Below are 20,511 nucleotides of genomic sequence, written 5' to 3'. Positions count from 1 at the left end.
TTGACTAAAAATAAGACAAATATTCTTGGTAAGATTTTGAGTTTTTGCAATGTGTGTCTTCTCTTTCTCTTTGTCGCCTGATTGTTAACCAGCGCTTTGTTTCCTTGAAGAATCAGAGTTAGGGAGCGTCTGGCCCAGGACGAGGGCCGCCAGAGGAGCCCCGAGCTGGGCCACGTCGTCACCGAAGCCCCGGTGTACCGCAGACACTTCCAGCACCAGACCCATCCCCATCCCCAACATCCCCAACACACCCCGGCTCAGGCTCAGCTGGCCCGGCCGGGGGCACAAGAGGGCGTTGGTTACCCCAGCTACCTCTCCATGACCTCTGGCCCCACATCCAGACCAGTCCCCCAACAACAGCAGCAACAGGAGGAGGAAGAGACAGAGGAGACAGAGGATGTGGACGTGAAGACAGAAGGTCTCCTGAAGAGCAGGAAGGCCGTGCTGCCCTCAGAGATCCGCCGTAGGGAGCGCAGCACCGAGGATCCGCGCAGAGGAGGAAGAGGAGACGACGAGCTGCTGCTGGCGTCGCCCCGCGTGCAGCAGCAGCAGCAGCAGAGCCTGAGGCCGAGCAGAGAGGCCGAGGCGGCGGAGGAGAGACACCGCAGCAGGAGCAGAACCAGGTGGGACGAGCCGGACCTCGCCTGTCGAGAGAGCCGGCCCAGAGAGCGGGAGAATCCGGCTCACACGTCCGCAACGTCGTACAACGTCCACAAAGTCCAGCAGCCCAGAAGCTCCTCGTCGTCCCAGCCCAGAGTCCCACAGCCGCCGCCGCAGCAGCATCGCAGCCACAACGATGTGACCAGTAACGGAGAGAGTCACCAGCACCAGCAGGACTCGCGGGTGTCGGTGGCCCAGCTGCGTCACTCCTACATGGAGAGCACCACCACCACGCCGCCGGCCCGGCGAAGGAACGAGCTGTAGGTGGCCGAACCCGAACGTGATGCTGCTGCTGCTGCTGCTGCTGCTGCTACTGCCTCACACACACTGACCTGATGCTTGTTACCTAACACTGAGGCACTAACAAGCTGCTGAGTCCGGTGGTGTGGAGTTAAACGCCGAAGCACGATGAGTCAGCACCGCTCATGCATTAACCAACTAACACTCCAAAGCTGCTGCAGTAGTTTCTCTCTGGATTCCTCGGGTCTGACGGGCGTGTGCAATGTGCATGCTGCATGGCCTCGCATCGATATCAACCTCCATTAAAACCTCCTCCGCTTTGAATCCAGTGTTGCTGCTTCGTCCCTCTCTATCTCTCCCTCACTGTACTGTATCTCCTCTTTCTTCTGGGTACTCTATATCTGTCGGGCCCCCCCCAAACCTCCTCGGGTGGCTGCAGCAGCGAGGTGGAAGGGGACTGGGCCCCCCCCGCGGGCTACGAGGCCCCGTGGAGAGGGGAGCGCAGGCCCCGGCAGTACATCTGTCCCGGGGAGAGTAGAAAGACCTCAGAGAGGTTCAGGACTCAGCCCATCACATCCGCTGAGCGCCTGGAGACCGATAGGTACTGCATGGCTGCGGAGTGACTGAGGCATGCTGGGAAATGTCCATAAGATCATGCACGTTTTTAAGAAATCATGAGATGTTTTTGTTTTTTGCCTTTGAAACACGGACAACAGATGTTTCTATAGTGTGCAGCAAAGTTTTGGCAAATTGGCCCATTGCCATGATCCCTATAGTCATAGCAGTAGGTTCGTTACCTTTAATTGTCGGTGCAAGCTATTTTTAGAACGGCGGAGCAGAGCTGTGAGCTGCTCAGAGCTACGCTACGGAGGCTCATGGGATTTCTTGGTTTCCCTCATCAAACTCATCAAATACACAATCCAACAACTCCACAACGCTCTGGTGGACAAGTTGTTACCTGCACATTCACCACGCTATGAGATAATAACACAACGTTACCACACAGAGTTGTTTTAGAGGAAAATTCATGCAAAACCGCTGATGCATGTTGCCTTCAGGGACAGTTTTCATCAAGCAGTCTCTGTATTTCCCTCTAAAACAACTCTGTGTGGTAACGTTGTGTTATTATCTCATAGCGTGGTGAATGTGCAGGTCACAACTTGTCCACCAGAGCGTTGTGGAGTTGTTGGATTGTGTATTTGATGAGTTTGATGATGGTAAACCAAGAAATCCCATTAGACTCACGGCTCTGCTCCGCCGTTCTAAAAACATCTTGCACCGACAATTAAAGGTAACAAACCTACTGCTATGACTGTAGCGATTATGGCAATGGGCCAATTTGCCACAATGTTGAACTATCCCTTTAAGCACATTAACAACACACACACACACACACACACACACTTTGATTTTGCCCCCTCCTTCTAACAACATTAGCAAACAGTGAAGCTTAAAGGCCAAAGGTCTCTGTGATTGGGCCTTGGCAGTGGCCTTCACATGTGACCACACAGAGGAGCATGAATTGGCCTTTGTTGATAATCACTGTGTGAGACCATGGAGCCGGACAGACTCTCGTAATGCTGCTTAATTCTGCGACTTAGCCTTTTTTTTTTTTCTTTTCTGCACTCGTTTCATTTCTTGCTTCTTAACGCTCACCAGAAAACGACCGACCGACCTACCGACCGGTTCTCCGCAGCTCCTCGCTCCCTCCTATGTGCCTACTTAACCTAACTTTTCCTCTTCCCGTGTCCGACTCACCTCATCTCTGAGCTCTTGTTGATCTTCACTGTGTTGCGTGGATGTTTAAAGAGATTTTACTGACTTTGTTATTCTTGTTTTTTTTCCTTCCTTTGCTGTTAAAGGTCGTGTGTGAGCTCGGATTTTGCTTCAGCTGAGGGTGAGTCGTTTTTTTTCTTTTTCTTTGAGCATTTACTATAATATGTTGTCGACTGTGACTTCTGCACTCATGTTATTGATTAAATACGGCGGCTTTAAGTGGAATAATCAGCGTTTAATCATCAGTATGTGTCATTGTCTGACTGGGACTTTTTCATGCATCATTTTCTAGCTGCGTAGCTTCATTTAGACTTAATTAATCCACCAGAAACAATAATAATCATTAAGGTTATATTTGTTACATATTCTTTTAAAAGGATGTCACGCCGTCTTGGCTCATCTCGTCTGAGCAAATTGAATTTCATCAGTCTTTTCTTTTGTCTCGGGTGGAGGAGCCGAGACGAGACGAGATGATGAGATTATGCTGATGTGAAAAACACCCATTTTTAAGTTGAAGCATCAGCTGAGCGCCTCTCACTTCTCAGTCCTGAGCGTTAATGGTGTTAAAAACGTGACGTGTTTTTACATCTGTCAGCGGAGACGATGCAGCTGATGTGATTATCTGAATGTGACGTCGTATCAAAAGACCTGAAAACAGATGAGACGCTGCAGGATGAGTGGGTTTTTTGTTCTTGTTGTTTTTAAAGGTTTGATTTTTAAAGAGATAGTTCACCCAAAATGGAAATTTCACTCATTATCTACTCACCCTCATGTGGACTAAGGGCTGGGAGAAGTTTCAGAGTCCTCCGTGCCTTCTCTGAGTTACAGTTAGCAGTGCATGTCCATGTAACGGTTGCAAATGGATACCAACTGTCTTCGTAATAAAAAGACACACCAAAAAACATCCAAATACCTCCATGCTGCTCGTATGTAATGTCCGTCTTGTATTGAAGCCCCGAAATGCGAAATTGTCCCGAAAAAAATTAAATAAGTCTATATTTCAAGCTTGTTTGTAGCGGAAGCTCCTCTTCCCGGTTCGTCCGAATTTGACAAACCGGGAAGAGGAGCTTCCGCTACAAACCAGCTTGAAAAATAGACTTATTTAATTTTTTTCAGGACAATTTCGCATTTCGGGGCTTCAATACAAGACGGACATTACATACGAGCAGCATGGATGGATATTTGGATGTTTTTTGGTGTGTCTTTTTGTTACGAAGACAGTTGGTATCCATCTGCAACCGTTATATGGACATGCACTGCTACGCCGAGACCCCCTGTAACTCAGAGAAGCCACGGAGGACTCTGAAACTTCTCCCAGCCCTTAGTCCACATGAGGGGGAGGAGATAATGAGTGAAATTTCCATTTTGGGTGAACTATCCCTTTAAGGCAGGAGAAGCTCAGAGATAGTTTTATAGAGTTGTTACGTTACTGAGCTCACGGTAGCGGAACAGAACCGAGAGCAGAACCTGCTCATCTGCTTCTCATAAAGACGAAACCCCGAGCCGAGCCGGGACGGACGGAGGATCAGAGGCAGCAGAGAGGAATAGTTGTTCACTGAGGTCATGTCATGTGTCCTGCAGAGACTCGGTGTGTGTGTTAGTGTGTGTGTTAGTGTGTGTGTGTGTGTGTGTGTGTGTCTGTGTGTGTGTGTGTGTGTGCAGCAGAGTCTCACACACCTGTCCAGTTCCACTCGGTCTCGCTCGGTGTCGTCAGTCGCAGGTTTAGTGGTTTATCTTTGCTCCCAGTGATGAAGCCAAATGCTGCAGCAGCTGACGACGACGATGATGATGATGATGATGATGATGATGTTGTTGACGTTCAGCCTTGTATCATATTTCGTGACAGTGTGTGATCGGTTTTCCACTTTTCATGTCTTTAGTTTCTTGGATATCAAGGTTTTTACATGAAATATTATTTGTAGTGCAGAGAAGAGCGACTCTGACTCTTTGTTTCACATGTTAATCTTCACATTATTTATACAGTTTATATACATGCACTGCAAAAAACTAAAAATCTTTCCAAGAATATTTGTCTTATTTCTTGTCAAAATGTCTAATTTCTAGTCAAAACTAATCTCTTTCCACTTAAAATAAGACTCATCACCTAAAAATTAACTTGTTTTTAGATCATTTTCACTTGTTTCAAACAAATTTTCACTTGAAATAAGTAGAAAAATCTGCCAGTGAAAGTTTTTTTGTGCTTGTAATAAGAAAGAAAAACTTGCTCCACTATCAGATTTTTCTAATTATTTCAAGTGAAAAAATGCTTGAAAGAAGTAAAAAGTGTCTAAAAACAAGCTACTTTTTATGTATGTGAGTCTTATTTTAAGTATAATGAGATTTGATTTGACTAGAAATAAGACAAATATTCTTGGTAAGATATTTGAGTTTTTGCAGTGTGGAGTTTGTGTTGAGTTACTGCTCACAATCTTTACTCATTTTATTGGTAATGTTGAGTTTTTCATTTCATTTCACTCAGCTGAAGTGAATCACATTGTCAGATTTAAGTTCCTCCACTGCTCATGACTCCAAAAGTATTTTAAAAAGTCTTAAAGGTTAAAAAAAAGTCTCCAGATTTAGTATTTACACTTTTGTGGACTACATTTCCCATAATGCAACAAACACTGAAGCATCGCCTACATTAAATCTCCTGTCCCCTGAGTGGATTTCTGATAAAACCACATGGTCACAATAACGACATCATCTATAAAGTGGTCGTCAGTGAGGATGTTTTTTCTTTTTCTAAATTCTTCGTCATTGCATTTGTTTTCATCAATGTTTTATGGGATGTGAGTGGTTAAACAGCTTGAATAAAATCGTTGGAGCTTAAAGTTGTAAAGTTGTATTTCTCCTTTGACAGAATCTGGATCTGGTTTTATTTTTTGTCAAGTAGATTTTCAACCGTAAACAGAGCAGGAAGATGAATAGAAAAGGAAAATTGCAACAATATGATAAGAATTCAAACAGTTTACAACAACTACTGTATGTGCACAAAATATTATAGAAAGAAGAAATAGATAGATGAATATATAAAATCTATCTCTCTATATGATGTTATTGTGACTCGTTCCGGCTTATGACTGAAACTATATGATGTTGACATTAAAAAACAGCTTTTATTAGTGTCCTGAAACTTTTTTTTTTTTGTATTGGAGAAGTTTCTAATGTCCACTCGTCCTCTCTTGTCTCCGTCTCTTCTCTCTCTCTCTCTCTGCAGCCGATGAGGAGAAGTTGGATGAACGAGCCAAGTTGAGCGTCGCAGCCAAGCGCTCTCTCTTCAGGGTGAGATTCAGCTTCCTGTGTCCTCTCTCCTCTATAGGTCCTGGTCCTGGTTCTGGTTTTAGTCCTGGTCCTGGTTCAGAAACCTTGTAAATAGCTGAGATGATTGAGCTTCATCTCCAGCTGGGATCAGACCAGAAGCAGCGTTTTAATGGAGGAGCTCAAACCTCCTGAGAGCTTTCACTGCAAAAACTCAAAATCTTTCCAAGAATATTTGTCTTATTTCTTGTCAAAATGTCTCATTTCTAGTCAAAACTAATCTCTTTTCACTTAGAATAAGACTCATCACCTAAAAATGAACTTGTTTTTAGATCATTTTAATTTGTTTCAAACAAATTTTCACTTGAAATAAGTAGAAGAATCTGCCAGTGGAAGGACGTTTTTTGTGCTTGTAATAATAAGAAAGAAAAACTTGCTCCACTATCAGATTTTTCTACTTATTTCAAGTGAAAATATCCTTGAAAGAAGTAAAAAGTGTCTAAAAACAAGCTACTTTTAATGTGATGAGTCTTATTTTAAGTAGAATGAGATTTGTTTTGACTAGAAATAAGACAAATATTCTTGGTAAGATTTTGAGTTTTTGCAGTGTTGAATGGATCTTAATGAGCTCATTTGTCGTCTTCAGTCACTGTTGTGTTGATTTCTTGTCACTTTAAATGCAGATGTTCCTCTGTGTGTGTGTGCAGTGTGTGTGTGTGTTTGGCAGCAGCTCGTGTTTTAACAAGCTGAACATTTCCCTGGACCTTGTAAAGACTCTTCAGTGTTTCCGTGCAGGAGCTGGAGAAGAGCATCGATGGCGGCGCTCCGAAGCTGCGATCCAGGAACACGGCGGTGGACCGGAGACTGAGGCGGACCCAGGACCGATCCAGGACTCAGCCCGTCACCACAGAGGAAGTCGTCATCGCCGCCACGTACGTGTCTGACTTGTCCAAAGTGAACTCAGCTGGAGAACTTGATCCAAACAGCTAAAGCTTACGTCTACGTTTCCAGAGATCGCCATCTTTTAAAGGGATAGTTCAACATTTTGGCAAATTGGCCCATTGCCATAATCCCTATAGTCATAGCAGTAGGTCCGTTACCTTTAATTGTCGGTGCAAGCTATTTTTAGAACGGCGGAGCAGAGCCGTGAGCTGCTCAGAGCTACGCTACGGAGGCTCATGGGATTTCTTGGTTTCCCTCATCAAACTCATCAAATACACAATCCAACAACTCCACAACGCTCTGGTGGACAAGTTGTGACCTGCACATTCACCACACTATGAGATAATAACACAACGTTACCACACAGAGTTGTTTCAGAGGGAAATTCATGCAAAACCACTGATGCGCGTTGCCTTCAGGGACAGTTTTTCATCAAGCAGTCTCTGCATTTCCCTCTAAAACAACTCTGTCTGGTAACGTTGTGTTATTATCTCATAGCGTGGTGAATGTGCAGGTCACAACTTGTCCACCGGAGCGTTTTGGAGTTGTTGGATTGTGTATTTGATGAGTTTGATGAGGGAAACCAAGAAATTCCTTTAGCCTCCAAAGCGTAGCTCTGAGCAGCTCACGGCTCTGCTCCGCCGTTCTAAAAACAGCTTACACCAACAATTAAAGGTAACGAACCTACTGCTATGACTATAGGGATTATGGCAATGGGCCAATTTGCCAAAATGTTGAACTATCCCTTTAAGTTCTTATTTATTTCCTCTGTCACATTTTCTTTTGTGCACAAGATTCAAAATTTCATTCATTGCAAAACACTGAAATGAAATTTTGCTCCGAGTCTCCATCTGTCTCCTCTTCATCCTTCTGTAAACTCCTCTTCTTCTTCTTCCTCACTTCTCCTCCTCCACCTGGTTCATCCCTCTCTCCCCTGTGTCTCTCCTTCACCGCTGTAGCGCCCCCTCCCACGCGCCACAGACAGTGAGCGTTCACACTGCTGTAGCTCGACTCCCCAGTCCCACGCTAGTGTACAGGTACATGGTGCACGAAGGCACGAGTGCACGGGGCTGAATGCCAACTCACAGTGTGTGTGTGTGTGAGACTGTGTGCACTGCAAAAACTCAAATATCTTACCAAGAATATTTGTCTTATTTCTAGTCTAAAATATCATTTCTAGTCAAAACAAATCTCATTATACTTAAAATAAGACTCCTCACATAAAAAGTAGCTTATTTTTAGACACTTTTTACTTCGTTAAAGCATATTTTCACTTGAATAAGTTGAAAAATCTGATAGTGGAGCAAGTTTTTCTTCCTTATTAGTACGAGCACAAAAAACTTGCTTTCGCTTGCAGATTTTTCTACTTATTTCAAGTGAAAATTAGTTTGAAACAAGTGAAAATGATCTAAAGAAGTTAATTTTTAGGTGATGAAGTGGAAAGAGATTAGTTTTGACTAGAAATGAGACATTTTGACAAGAAATAAGATAAATATTCTTAGAAAGATGTTAAGTTTTTGCAGTGTGTGTGTTTGCTGCTCACTCACCTCAGTGTTCACAGGAACTGGATCTTAACTTCTGAGTGATGTATAGTGTTTCTAAGGCGTTGGCTCCCTCCTGTGTGACCGCAGGAAACTACACGACTCACGATGATTCAGACTAAAATAGTTTTTGTTTTATTCATGTTTGACTCACTCTGCCTGAGTTTGCTCGTTGTTTGAAAATCTCTGCAGTGTAACATGCAACTTTTATCAGCTCAGCATCATCCAGTTTAACTAACTAGAAGTGTCGTCCTCCCTCAGCCTGCAGGCCTCGTCACAGCAGAACGCCGCCGCCGCCGCCGCAGCAGCTGCAGCCGCCGCCGCCGCACAGGAGCAGGCGAGGGAGGCACGGCTGGTCCAGGACCGACAGGAAGTCCACAAATCGAAACCCGTGTCAATGATGGAGAGTAAAGACCAGAATCAGAGTCAGAACAAGAGTCAGAGTCAGAACAAGAACCAGAACCAGCTTCAGGGTCCGGAGGAGCCCGACCTGTGCACCCTCAGCCTGGCGGAGAAGATGGCGCTGTTCAACCGTCTGGCTCAACCTCCGTCCAGAGTGACTCGAACCCGAGGAGACACGCGCCAGCGCCGGTCCAACAGCCGCTACCAGACGCAGCCCATCACACTGGGAGACATGGAGCAGGTAGGAGAGGAAAACACAGACACTAACTAACATGCTTAAAATCTAATTAAATTTCACTTAACACAGGCTTTTAAATACAGAATATCTCATTTTTGTAACGACTCACAAGTGTCCTCTGTGTTTAGACCATAAATTAAGAACTTTTAACAGATGTATTTATTGATTTTTTCACAAAATTTAGGAATTACATCACAAGCAAAGAACATAGGACAAGATGCAAATAGTAGATACACAGTGAAGCTTCTTCCAATTCAAGATCCATAGGAGATACCAGTCAAGATATCTCATCGAAAATGTAATATTTAATCATAAAGATGAGTTTGAGAGTGTTTAATCGTCTTTTAAACTTTGTCCTGTAACATGTTTCCAAGATTTTTCTCTGTTTTTTTCCAGTAATCAGCAAGAAACAGTCATTTTCTTATCTGCTTTGCTTATTTTGCACTTTTCCAGAGATGAATAGTCAGTGGGAGGTTTAGTAGTGAGTGTGCTCTGTGGAGGTTCCTTCCTGGTACTGATGAGGAATCTATGTTGTTGTCATATTGAACCAGCTCCAGGCAATTTGATTTCTTATTATAACTGTCTTTTTTGATTTATTTCCATCCATTAGAACCAGAGAGTGTTTCCAGATGCAGATAAAAACATCAGCACAGGGATTGATAAATGAAGAGTTAATGAATATAATCCAATTTCAGTGGAAGTTTAATTAATAAGGAGAAAGTTGTGGTTTAATGAGATAGAAAACACATGAAGCAGGTGTGTTGCAGCGTGTGCGTGTCTCTGCTCCAGGACTCAGACTTAGACCTGAGGGACGACGAGTCGAGTCACAGTCCAGTCGAGCTGCTACAAGTAAGACCCCGATCAACCAATCAATGATCAATCACCGATCAATCACTGTGCACCCGAGGCCGACGCAGCTCTGCTCAGAAATGTCCGGACATTTCTGTGACCGTTCGCTCTGTACTGTGTGTGTGCACTGCAAAAACTCAAAATCTTTCCAAGAATATTTGTCTTATTTCTTGTCAAAATGTCTAATCTCTAGTCAAAACTGACCTCTTTCCACTTAAAATAAGACTCATCACCTAAAAATTAACTTGTTTTTAGATCATTTTCACTTGTTTCAAACTAATTTTCACTTGAAATAAGTGCTCGTACTAATAAGGAAGAAAAACTTGCTCCATTATCAGATTTTTCTACTTATTTCAAGTGAAATATGCTTGAAAGAAGTAAAAAAAGTGTCTAAAAACAAGCTACTTTTTAATGTATGTGAGTCTTATTTTAAGTATAATGACATTTGTTTTGAAAATTACATTTTGACTAGAAATAAGACAAATATTCTCGGTAAGATTTTGAGTTTTGTTTTTGTGTTTTGGCCGCTCTCTGTGTGTGACGTCATGGTGAATGTGCAGCCGCATGCGGCCGAAGAAGCTTCTCAGAAAAAGTTCTGACTCAGCTCTTCATCATCAACGTCATCATCGTTGCAACTTGCACGGATGAAGCCGAACGTTTGAAACACAGACGCAGCCTTTGTCCAGTCGGAGAGAGAGAAACAAGAAGCAGCTCAGCTTCTCCTTCACGAGCTCAAAGTGTGCGTTCGTTTGTTTGTTGTCGTCGACGGCTCGAGACCAGAGGAAAGTGGAGAAGACGAAGAAGGAGAAAGAAAGAAAGAAGCGACAGGACTTTGTGTGTTTACGTTCCGTGTGGTCACATGGCTGTTTACTGTTGTTGCTCATTCGCTGCTCAGGTTTGTTGGAGCTGCTGATGGTTGGAGGAGAGAGAGTCAGTGTGTCTTTGGGCTGAAGCTGGTTGCATTGTGCATAGGGAGAGAGAGAGAGTGTGTGTGTGTGTGTGTGTGTGTGTGTGTGTGTGTGTGTGTGTGTGGAGAGGGGTTTTGCTGGCATGGCTTTGTGATGTGGGCTGCGACTGACCGGCGAGATAGAGCCGCCCTTTGATGCCTCAGGAAGTGCAGTGAGTCAGGCAGGCGGTGATTAGTCAGCGTGATTCTCCTCTCTGTGTTTTTGTGCGCGTGTGCACTTTGTCGACCTGTTTCTGTTTCTCAGCCTCTGTGGAAAACTCACCCACGTCTTTTTTGTTTTTATTTTCACCCCCCTTTGCCCCCTCTCTTCCCTTCTTCTCCTCCTCTTCCAGCTCCAGAACGGGCATAACGGCTCTCGGCTTCTCCCGTCTTCATCGTCCACCTCGGCGCTGAGGAACGGCGGCGGCGGCACCACAGTGTCCACCGACCACGCAGGAGACATTCACATCAGCAGCAGCAGCAGAGCGCCGGAAAAAGAAAAAGCCCCCCTCCCTCCCAGCTCAGACAACAGGCCGCTGTTGCCCCCTCCTTCCTCTCTTCTTCCTGCCCCCGGCCCGGTCTGGACGTCCCAGCAGCAGCAGCAGCAGCAACAGGACAGCGGTGTTGTGGACCAGCAGAGATACCGCAACTTACTGCAGAGAGACGATGACAGGGCTGATGTTGGCGGTGGGGGGAAGAGGAAGTTGCCCTCTCCGGAGGGGTCGGTCCGGCAGCCGGCCTTGCCCCAGCCCCAGACTGGAAGAGAGAGGAGGAGGAGGGAAAGGGAGGAGGAGAAAGAGGAGAAAGAGGAGGAGGAGTTGGATGTGGATGTGGAGGTGGAGGTGGAGCTGGAGCGGTGGATGTCCAGAGGGAGGGGCGAGGACGACGCCGTGCTGAGCGCAGAGAGCCACATGCTGCTGGAGCGGCTGGAGCAGCAGCGGGGGCATCAGAGGGGGCAACAGAGGGAGCAGCAGAGGGAGCAGCAGAGGGGGCAACAGAGGGAGGACGGGCAGAACCAGGACGTCCAGAGGAGCAGCGCTGTCCGAGGAGGAGGAGGAGGAGGTGAGGACCACATCTGCTCCTCTTTATTTGCTCCTGTCAACTTTATCCGATTGAGAAACATGTCGGCGCTCTCCCACATCGCTGCAAAAACTCAAATATCTCAACAAGAATATTAGTCTCATTTCTAGTCAAAATGTCACTTCTAGTCAAAACAAATCTCATTATACTTAAAATAAGACTCATCACATTAAAAAGCAGCTTGTTTTAGACACTTTTTACTTCTTTCAAGGATATTTTCACTGGAAATACTATATACGAGCACAAAAAACTTGCTTTCACTGGCAGATTTTTCTACTTTTTTGCAGTGAAAATTAGTTTGAAAATGATCTAAAAACAAGTTAATTTTTAGGTGATGAGTCTTATTGTAAGTGGAAAGAGATTAGTTTTGACTAAAACTGAGACATTTTGACAATAAATAAGACAAATATTCTTGGAAAGATTTTGAGTTTTTGCAGTGATCATACTGTACTGTGAAATGAATCTTAGGAAATAAGCCCTTTTTCAATTTGATTCAATTTTAATTTATTTAAAAAGGACAATGTACAGTTAAAACATAAATGTTGCCATTTGATGCACTATACCAGATTGTAGCTTTAAGCTAATTTGCATCTGTAGTCCCTTGGCAGGTCACAACTTTTTTCTCCTGTGTACAGATAAAATCGAAAGAAAGTCTCAGTTTTTACTGCAGAAATCAGTTTTTTGTGTCTTTTATGCACAAAGTTTTACTTGTTTTTTGTTGAAAAGAGGTTAAAGACAAAACAAAAACAACCAAATTGATGTTTTCCACCAGAGTTGAAGTGAGATTTTAAATATTTAAAACGGCAAATTGTCGGTCTGAATAAACCGTGGTGTCAGTTTTAGTCAACAACGGTTTCTCATGCCAGCTGTGTTTCCTCTGCTTGTGTGTGTGTGTGTGTGTGAAAGGTTTACGTTCAGGTTTGTGGTTTTCAAGTTTCCGTTTCGTCTGAGCTGCACCAGACGTTGATTTGTGTTTGTCTCGGTGTGGAGCTGATCAGACAGCGTAGAAATCCAGTTTCATGTCACGACGCGGTCCGTTGGTGGAGAGCAGAGAGAGCAGAGAGAGAAGAGAGAGAGGAGAGAGAGAGAGATAAGAGCAGAGCGTGGACACACACACAGATCAGTCTGTAGTGAGTCGGCAGCAGAGCAGCGTGGGTGATTTGATTTGAGCTGTGAAAAGTGTCTGCGCTGCTTTTCATCGATGAGAGCGTCCTGGTAAGAGAGAAACATGTTCGTTCCCACGCTGCTTTCACTGCTGAGTCTGCACTCTGAGACTAAAACACTGTGTTTTTATGCAAAAATCCTGTTGACTTTTTTTTTAATATGCTAAGTTTTACAAGTTTGCAATGTTTTATTTGAAGTGTTAAACCACAGAAAGAGAGATTTGTGGTTTTAAGAAGAAAAAAAAATTATCTTGGTCCTCTCTCAGGCTTCTTTCTGGATTTCATTTAACAACAGGTCGGTAACAGCCAATCAGAAGAGAGGTGGCTCTGAGCGTCTCTCCTGATTGGCCGACTGTTTTCTGAGCGATCGAATAAAAAGAAAACAGAGCAGATTTCAGATTTCAAAATAAAGCACTCAGAGAAACCAAATGCTTCAAGTGTTGAATGGTGTGCCCACGTGGGGGGCGGGGCTTATCGTGATAGCTTTGTTGTGACATCACAAAGTGACAGGAAGTCCTGACGGCTGTTTTTTTTTAAGGCTCAGTTTCTGAATACAGGCTGTGTGCATTTCTCTGTGGACTGAGGCTTTGATACTTTCACAGTATTAATATAGAACCTAGAGCTGCTTTATAATCACACTACACATGGACATCTACCTTTATACTGTATGGAGCTTTAATACAAACATCTACCTTTATACTGTATGGAGCTTTAACACAAACATCTACCTTTATACTGTATGGAGCTTTAACACAAACATCTACCTTTATACTGTATGGAGCTTTAATACAAACATCTACCTTTATACTGTATGGAGCTTTAACACAAACATCTACCTTTATACTGTATGGAGCTTTAACACAAACATCTACCTTTATACTGTATGGAGCTTTAATACAAACATCTACCTTTATACTGTATGGAGCTTTAACACAAACATCTACCTTTATACTGTATGGAGCTTTAACACAAACATCTACCTTTATACTGTATGGAGCTTTAATACAAACATCTACCTTTATACTGTATGGAGCTTTAATACAAACATCTACCTTTATACTGTATGGAGCTTTAATACAAACATCTACCTTTATTTTGAAGGAGCTTTAATACAAACATCTACCTTTATACTGTATGGTGCTTTAACACAAACATCTACCTTTATACTGTATGGAGCTTTAATACAAACATCTACCTTTATACTGTATGGAGCTTTAACACAAACATCTACCTTTATACTGTATGGAGCTTTAACACAAACATCTACCTTTATTTTGAAGGAGCTTTAATACAAACATCTACCTTTATTTTGAAGGAGCTTTAACACAAACATCTACCTTTATTTTGAAGGAGCTTTAACACAAACATCTACCTTTATTTTGAAGGAGCTTTAACACAAACATCTACCTTTATTTTGAAGGAGCTTTAACACAAACATCTACCTTTATACTGTATGGAGCTTTAACACAAACATCTACCTTTATACTGTATGGAGCTTTAACACAAACATCTACCTTTATACTGTATGGAGCTTTAACACAAACATCTACCCTTATTTTGAAGGAGCTTTAACACAAACATCTACCTTTATTTTGAAGGAGCTTTAACACAAACATCTACCTTTATTTTGAAGGAGCTTTAATACAAACATCTACCTTTATTTTGAAGGAGCTTTAATACAAACATCTACCTTTATACTGTATGGAGCTTTAACACAAACATCTACCCTTATTTTGAAGGAGCTTTAACACAAACATCTACCTTTATTTTGAAGGAGCTTTAACACAAACATCTACCCTTATTTTGAAGGAGCTTTAACACAAACATCTACCTTTATTTTGAAGGAGCTTTAACACAAACATCTACCTTTATTTTGAAGGAGCTTTAATACAAACATCTACCTTTATTTTGAAGGAGCTTTAACACAAACATCTACCTTTATTTTGAAGGAGCTTTAACACAAACATCTACCTTTATTTTGAAGGAGCTTTAATACAAACATCTACCTTTATACCGTATGGAGCTTTGAACTGGTTTTCATGCTGTATTGTATCAGTGATGTTGGTTATTGATCCACCCTGTTCTGACCCACAGAGCTGCTGGACGCCGTGGTAACGTCCACAACAACAGTATCTGGTTCTGTGTGTCAGGACGAACACGTCGACGACGGCCCGGTTCATCTCGACCAGGACGCAGACGAGCTGAGCGACATGATGTCGGCCAGACACATGTCCATCAAGGAGAGGTGAGCTTTTACAATCCTCCTCCTCTGCATCATTAGCTCAGTTAAAAACCCCCGAAGGGATGGAGGAAGAGAAGTTTCCTCCTCCTCCTCCTCCTCGTCCTCCTCGTCCTCTGTGGGTCAGATGGAGACAGAAAATGAGATCATGAGGACACAACAGAGTGAGTTAGTGGGTTATTAGAGTGTTTTATTTTCAGCTGCTGCTCCAGAACGAGCTGAATGCTGGACACAGAGTGGATGGATTAAACTTTAGAGCATGAGACAGAAGCTAATTTAATGAGATAAGTAGATATCCTCTGTAGCTCATTAAAACTAAAGCTAATTAAATGCTAAAGAGTTTGTTTTTTTCCTCTGTTGTCCACAAATCTTATGAAACCCCAGAATTAGCAGTGTGATGGTTTGTCATTCAGCTGTATTTACCAGTTGATACACATTTGGTTCACCAAAGATTATTTCCTGGAGCGTGTGTGTGTGTCGGTGTGTTAAGTCAAGAAAGTGGAGCTCTGTGGCTTCATTATTGATCCCAATAACAACTGTAATAGTAACAAAAAAACAAATCAAACACCAATCAGTCAATCTTAATTTAGCTTCTTTCATACAAGTGAAGATGTAATTTAAAGTTCTTTGCAAGCGACTGAATGAAAAATCAAATATGGACTTAGTTTTACAGACTAATGCACAAATATCAATAGTTAAAATACTAAAGAGTTTTTAAAAAATGAATGAAAAGTTCTCAAATAATGCTATACATATGTAAAAGAGAAATAAAAACACTAAGAGAATAAAGAACATCGATCAGCAGTATAAGAAATAAAAGTTTAAGCATAAATAGAACAATAAAGATGACATACAGTAATGTACAAACAGAAAAATAAGTACTAGCATTCACACTAAAAACAAAAAGTGTTGGAAATAAATGAATATATTGTTCAGTGTTATTCATATTATTGTGTTTTTTGTTTGTATTTTCCTGAATGAACTTGTAACTGAAGCTCCGTATCGGATTCTTTCACTATTACATAAGTCCAGTTACATCACAGGCAGCTCCGCTCACACCGACCACACTGCAGATTGATTGATGACATAATGGAATTACGTGTAAACCTACGTGAGAGAGAGTTTGTGTGTCTAGTTTTATGTTGTTTCCGTTTCAGAGCGTTTCTTTCTTTCTTTCTTTAAAAAAAAAAATCTCTCTCCCAGTTGCAGCTGTTGACATCTCTCCACTGTTACTTTCATGTGTGTGAAAAGCCCCCCGGGGCAGAACAGGACGTCACAGTGGGGGCAGTTGTGCTGTCCGAGGGGCAGAGGGCACCGCCAACACCCCGAGCCCCTCCCTCACAGATCGTCTGCTGCACGCCGGCGCAATAACCGACTCTTTATTCTCGTTCCCGCTGTAGAAAACCCTCACAACTATACATAAGACATCAGACATCAGAGCGGCATCAAACTGCTCTTCACGTTTCTACACTGCAAAAACTCAAGATCTTACCAAGAATATTTGTCTTATTTCTTGTCAAAATGTCTCATTTCTGGTCAAAACTAACCTCTTTCCACTTTAGATAAGACTCACCACCTAAAAATGAACTTGTTTTTAGATCATTTTCACTTGTTTTAAACAAATTATCGCTTGAAATAAGTAGAAAAATCTGCCAGTGAAAGCAGGTTTTTTGTGCTTGTAATAAAACTTGCTCCACTATCAGATTTTTCTACTTATTTCAAGTGAAAATCTGCTTGAAAGAAGTAAAAAGTGTCTAAAAACAAGCTACTTTTTAATGTGATGAGTCTTATTTTAAGTATAATGAGATCTGTTTTGACTAGAAATAAGACAAATATTCTTGGTAAGATATTTTGAGTTTTTGCAGTGTACAAGCAGAATAAACTTTATTTTCCGTGCAGGGAAGTTCATGTTGGCTCCACGATAAAAATACAAAACTAGAAACCGCCTTTAGTTTTTTTGATTTCACTCGATTTAACGTTTCCTCGCTGTGTTCCCTTTAGAGTGGCCTTGCTGAAGAAGAGCGGCGAGCAGGACTGGAGGAACAGGATCAATAAGAAGCAGGATGTGGCGAAGGCGGCGGCTGTGGGCGGCGACGAGCAGCAGCACGCTGAGCTCTTGGAGATGGAGCAGAGCCTGAAGAAGAAGGTAACCACCTGACCTGCACACTCTGCACCTCTGACGGACGGATTATGTCACATTAAAAGAATCAAAGTGTCTCACTCATTCAGAGTCCCATCATGGTGCTTCATCAAGTAACTTCAAACACATCAACTCCTTCAGGAAGCAGCTCGCTCTTTAACTGTCACTCATCACTTTATAAGCCCATGACACTTGAATGCATCACGGATGAAACGGCCATTGAAGTTTCAGTTAATTGATTTGGAGTATTTCCTGTGTGGCCCTCTGAAGTCAGATCCTCGTCCGTCTTTTATCTCGTTCTTCTGACGTGAGTGAAGCTGCATCGCGGCTCAGAGCTGTTAAATAAATAAACCCGTGGTACAGTAACAGTCGAGGAGAATATCTCTAAACAGAGAGGTTGTGTATCGTCCGTGTTTGTGTCTTTGTCTCTTTCTTCTGTTTTTTTCTTGCATGTTTCTATCTGTAGCATGTGGGTCATTCACTCATCTGTTCTCATGGTACACACTCTTCTTATTCCATAGACTTAAACAGTCATGGCTGCCACTGTTTCATGAAATAATTCAATCAATATTAAAGTCATTTCATGGAAATTTCATTGAACATAAATAAAATATAGTAAAAAATATCAAATATTTAATTTTAAGTGCCATTGATATGACAGTTTAAGGAAATAATAAGTCGAAAGTAAGTAAATGAATGAAAATTAATAAATAAAAATAACTTTTGCAAAGGAAAATTAATAGATTCTGAGATCACCACTGCTGTAATGGGTTTAAATGCACAAAAAATAATGAAAACAATGATTTTAAATTTAAAGATATTACAAATGTATTACATTTTGATGTGTTTATTTCCAAATTTTAATTTTTTTTTAATATAACTTTTTATAAGTTAATATTATAATAAATTGTGACTGGGCAAATGTGGACAATGTGATTTTAATCATAATTTAAGATTCATTCGTCCATGACATTTACCCAGCATGTGAATTTAATTTACAGTTGATTCAATTATTTTATTCTAATAGTGGCAGCTTCTGACTTCTACACAAATACAAACTGTTCGTACTTGGTTTTCTCTTGAATATCAGTATTTTGTTATCAGATCAGAATAATTAGAGTCAGTAAATCAGAATTTAAAACTCTGATTTTGCCTAAATTATACACAAATATTGAAATGTAAAAGTCTTATATCCGTTGTGTCCAGTGTAACCAGTGTAGCCTCTGTGTTTTATTCTCATGCATGGCTTCAAACTGCATGTTGCATGTAACCTTTCATTCATTCTTCTGTTTGCCTTTGTCTCTTCCTGCATGTCCTTCACTTTAACTTTAAAAATAAATTTCATTTCTTCTTCTGCACGTTGAGTGTGTTTCTGTGTCGACCTCATCGCTGTGTTTTTGTTTTTGAAGGGCGGGGTGGAGTTCAGGTGGGGTCAGGTGGTGGTGGACGGTACATGCACCTCTCTGTTTAGATTTATTCACCACAGCTGTTTTTGTTTCCAGCTGCTTATCAGGGTTTGTTCAGCTGTTTGTCCCAAACTCTGGTTTCAGGTCGTCGAAGGTCAGGAAGAGCGTTTTGCTTTGCCTCGATCTGCTCTGTTGCCCTTTTTGAATTATGTTTTTTTTTTTTTTTTTCCCTCAACAAAACACATGACGTTTTAATTTAATCAGGAAAAATGAATACTTTTCATGAGATCACTAATGGAGACCAGGACGGACGTGTTTTCATCCGACCCAGTCGACACAGTTCAGTTCTGTTCCTGTTGTGGATTAAAGCAGAGCTAAAGATGTCACAAATACAAAGCACAAGTCGTGACACTAAATACATAAAGGAGCATTTAAAAAAAAAAAAAAAATTACTTGACGCCTATCTCTATAACACATTATAACCATGTATAACTATAGGTATAAACACTCATAAATGATCATAATGCTTTATAACAATAATCATAACACACTATAAAGCATTTTATCATGACTTATAAGGCCAAGTATCATAATAACCCTGTTATAAAGCCTTATGATGATTAATGAGTGTTTATAATGATAGTTATATATGTTAATAAGCCAATTATAACACATTATAACTATATTTATAATGTATTATCGATGTGGGCATTGTCAGCGAGTTACTAACAATTTTAACGTATTATAATACCCGACCTTATAAGTCATGATAAAATGCTTTATACTGTGTTTTGATTATTGTTATAAATCTTAATGATCATTTATGAGTCAATAGAAAAAGACGGCCACCGCACACTGATAAGACTCTGCTGATATACTTTATTAATGAACCATTGATGAATCATTTATGAGTGTTTATAACTATAGTCGTACATGGTTATAATGCGTTATAGAGCTAGGCGTCAAGTAAAGTGTTACCAATTTTTTTTTAAACGCTCCTTTATGTATTGTAATGAGTTATAATTGCATTACAACTCATTATGGTTATACTGTAATTCGTTATAGAGATAGGTGTCAAGTAAAGTCTTACCAAAAAGTTTAAAAAAGGCTCTTTTAGGGAGGTTTTGGTTTATCTGCTTGGGACACCACAGACTTTAGGAAACATGTCCCTTCTCACCTGCGGTTACTTGTCTGTAGGATGATGATGAAGAAGAGATGATGATGATGATCGATGAGTTGGCCATGTCCGACCAGCTGTGGGTAAGGCCGCTGTTCAAGGCCAGAATCACACACACACACACACACACGCATACACACACTGTGGTGGTATTTATCAAGTGCATTTGAATTGGATTAGTGATCTAAAACTGTCTTAACACACTGTCTTGATAAAAACACCATTGTTATGTGTGTGTGTGTGTGTGTGTGTGTGTCTGTGTGCACGTGGTGTTAATGGTGGTGGTGGCTTGTGTGTGTGTTTGTGGGTGTTTCCCTTTATATTCACAGTTGGTGGCGTTTATGTGTTCATGGCGTGTTCTTCTCTAATTCTCCTCACATGTGATCACTGCAGCCTCCCAGATGTTTTCCGTGTTGATCCATTATTGTATAATTGCCACAGATATTTAATGGTA

The 20,511-nt window shown here is 41.6% G+C and overlaps 1 protein-coding gene across 1 annotated transcript in view; it reads left to right on the top strand.

The window, feature by feature from the left end:
• Window positions 1-20,511, top strand: part of svila (supervillin a) — a gene marked incomplete at its 5' end in the record, with an annotated part of 60,574 nt that overhangs the window by 16,139 nt on the left and 23,924 nt on the right. The window contains 10 exons of the mRNA XM_083995242.1: window positions 111-920; window positions 1,343-1,501; window positions 2,763-2,797; window positions 5,894-5,958; window positions 6,730-6,866; window positions 8,679-9,060; window positions 11,206-11,914; window positions 15,190-15,340; window positions 17,336-17,480; window positions 20,078-20,140. Coding sequence (XP_083851368.1) covers window positions 111-920; window positions 1,343-1,501; window positions 2,763-2,797; window positions 5,894-5,958; window positions 6,730-6,866; window positions 8,679-9,060; window positions 11,206-11,914; window positions 15,190-15,340; window positions 17,336-17,480; window positions 20,078-20,140 — 2,656 coding nt within the window. The remainder of the gene's footprint in view (window positions 1-110; window positions 921-1,342; window positions 1,502-2,762; window positions 2,798-5,893; window positions 5,959-6,729; window positions 6,867-8,678; window positions 9,061-11,205; window positions 11,915-15,189; window positions 15,341-17,335; window positions 17,481-20,077; window positions 20,141-20,511) is intronic.

Source organism: Trachurus trachurus (assembly GCF_905171665.1).
Source record: "Trachurus trachurus genome assembly, chromosome: 20".
Taxonomy (NCBI): Eukaryota; Metazoa; Chordata; class Actinopteri; order Carangiformes; family Carangidae; genus Trachurus; species Trachurus trachurus.
This window is presented reverse-complemented; position numbering and strand designations above follow the sequence as displayed.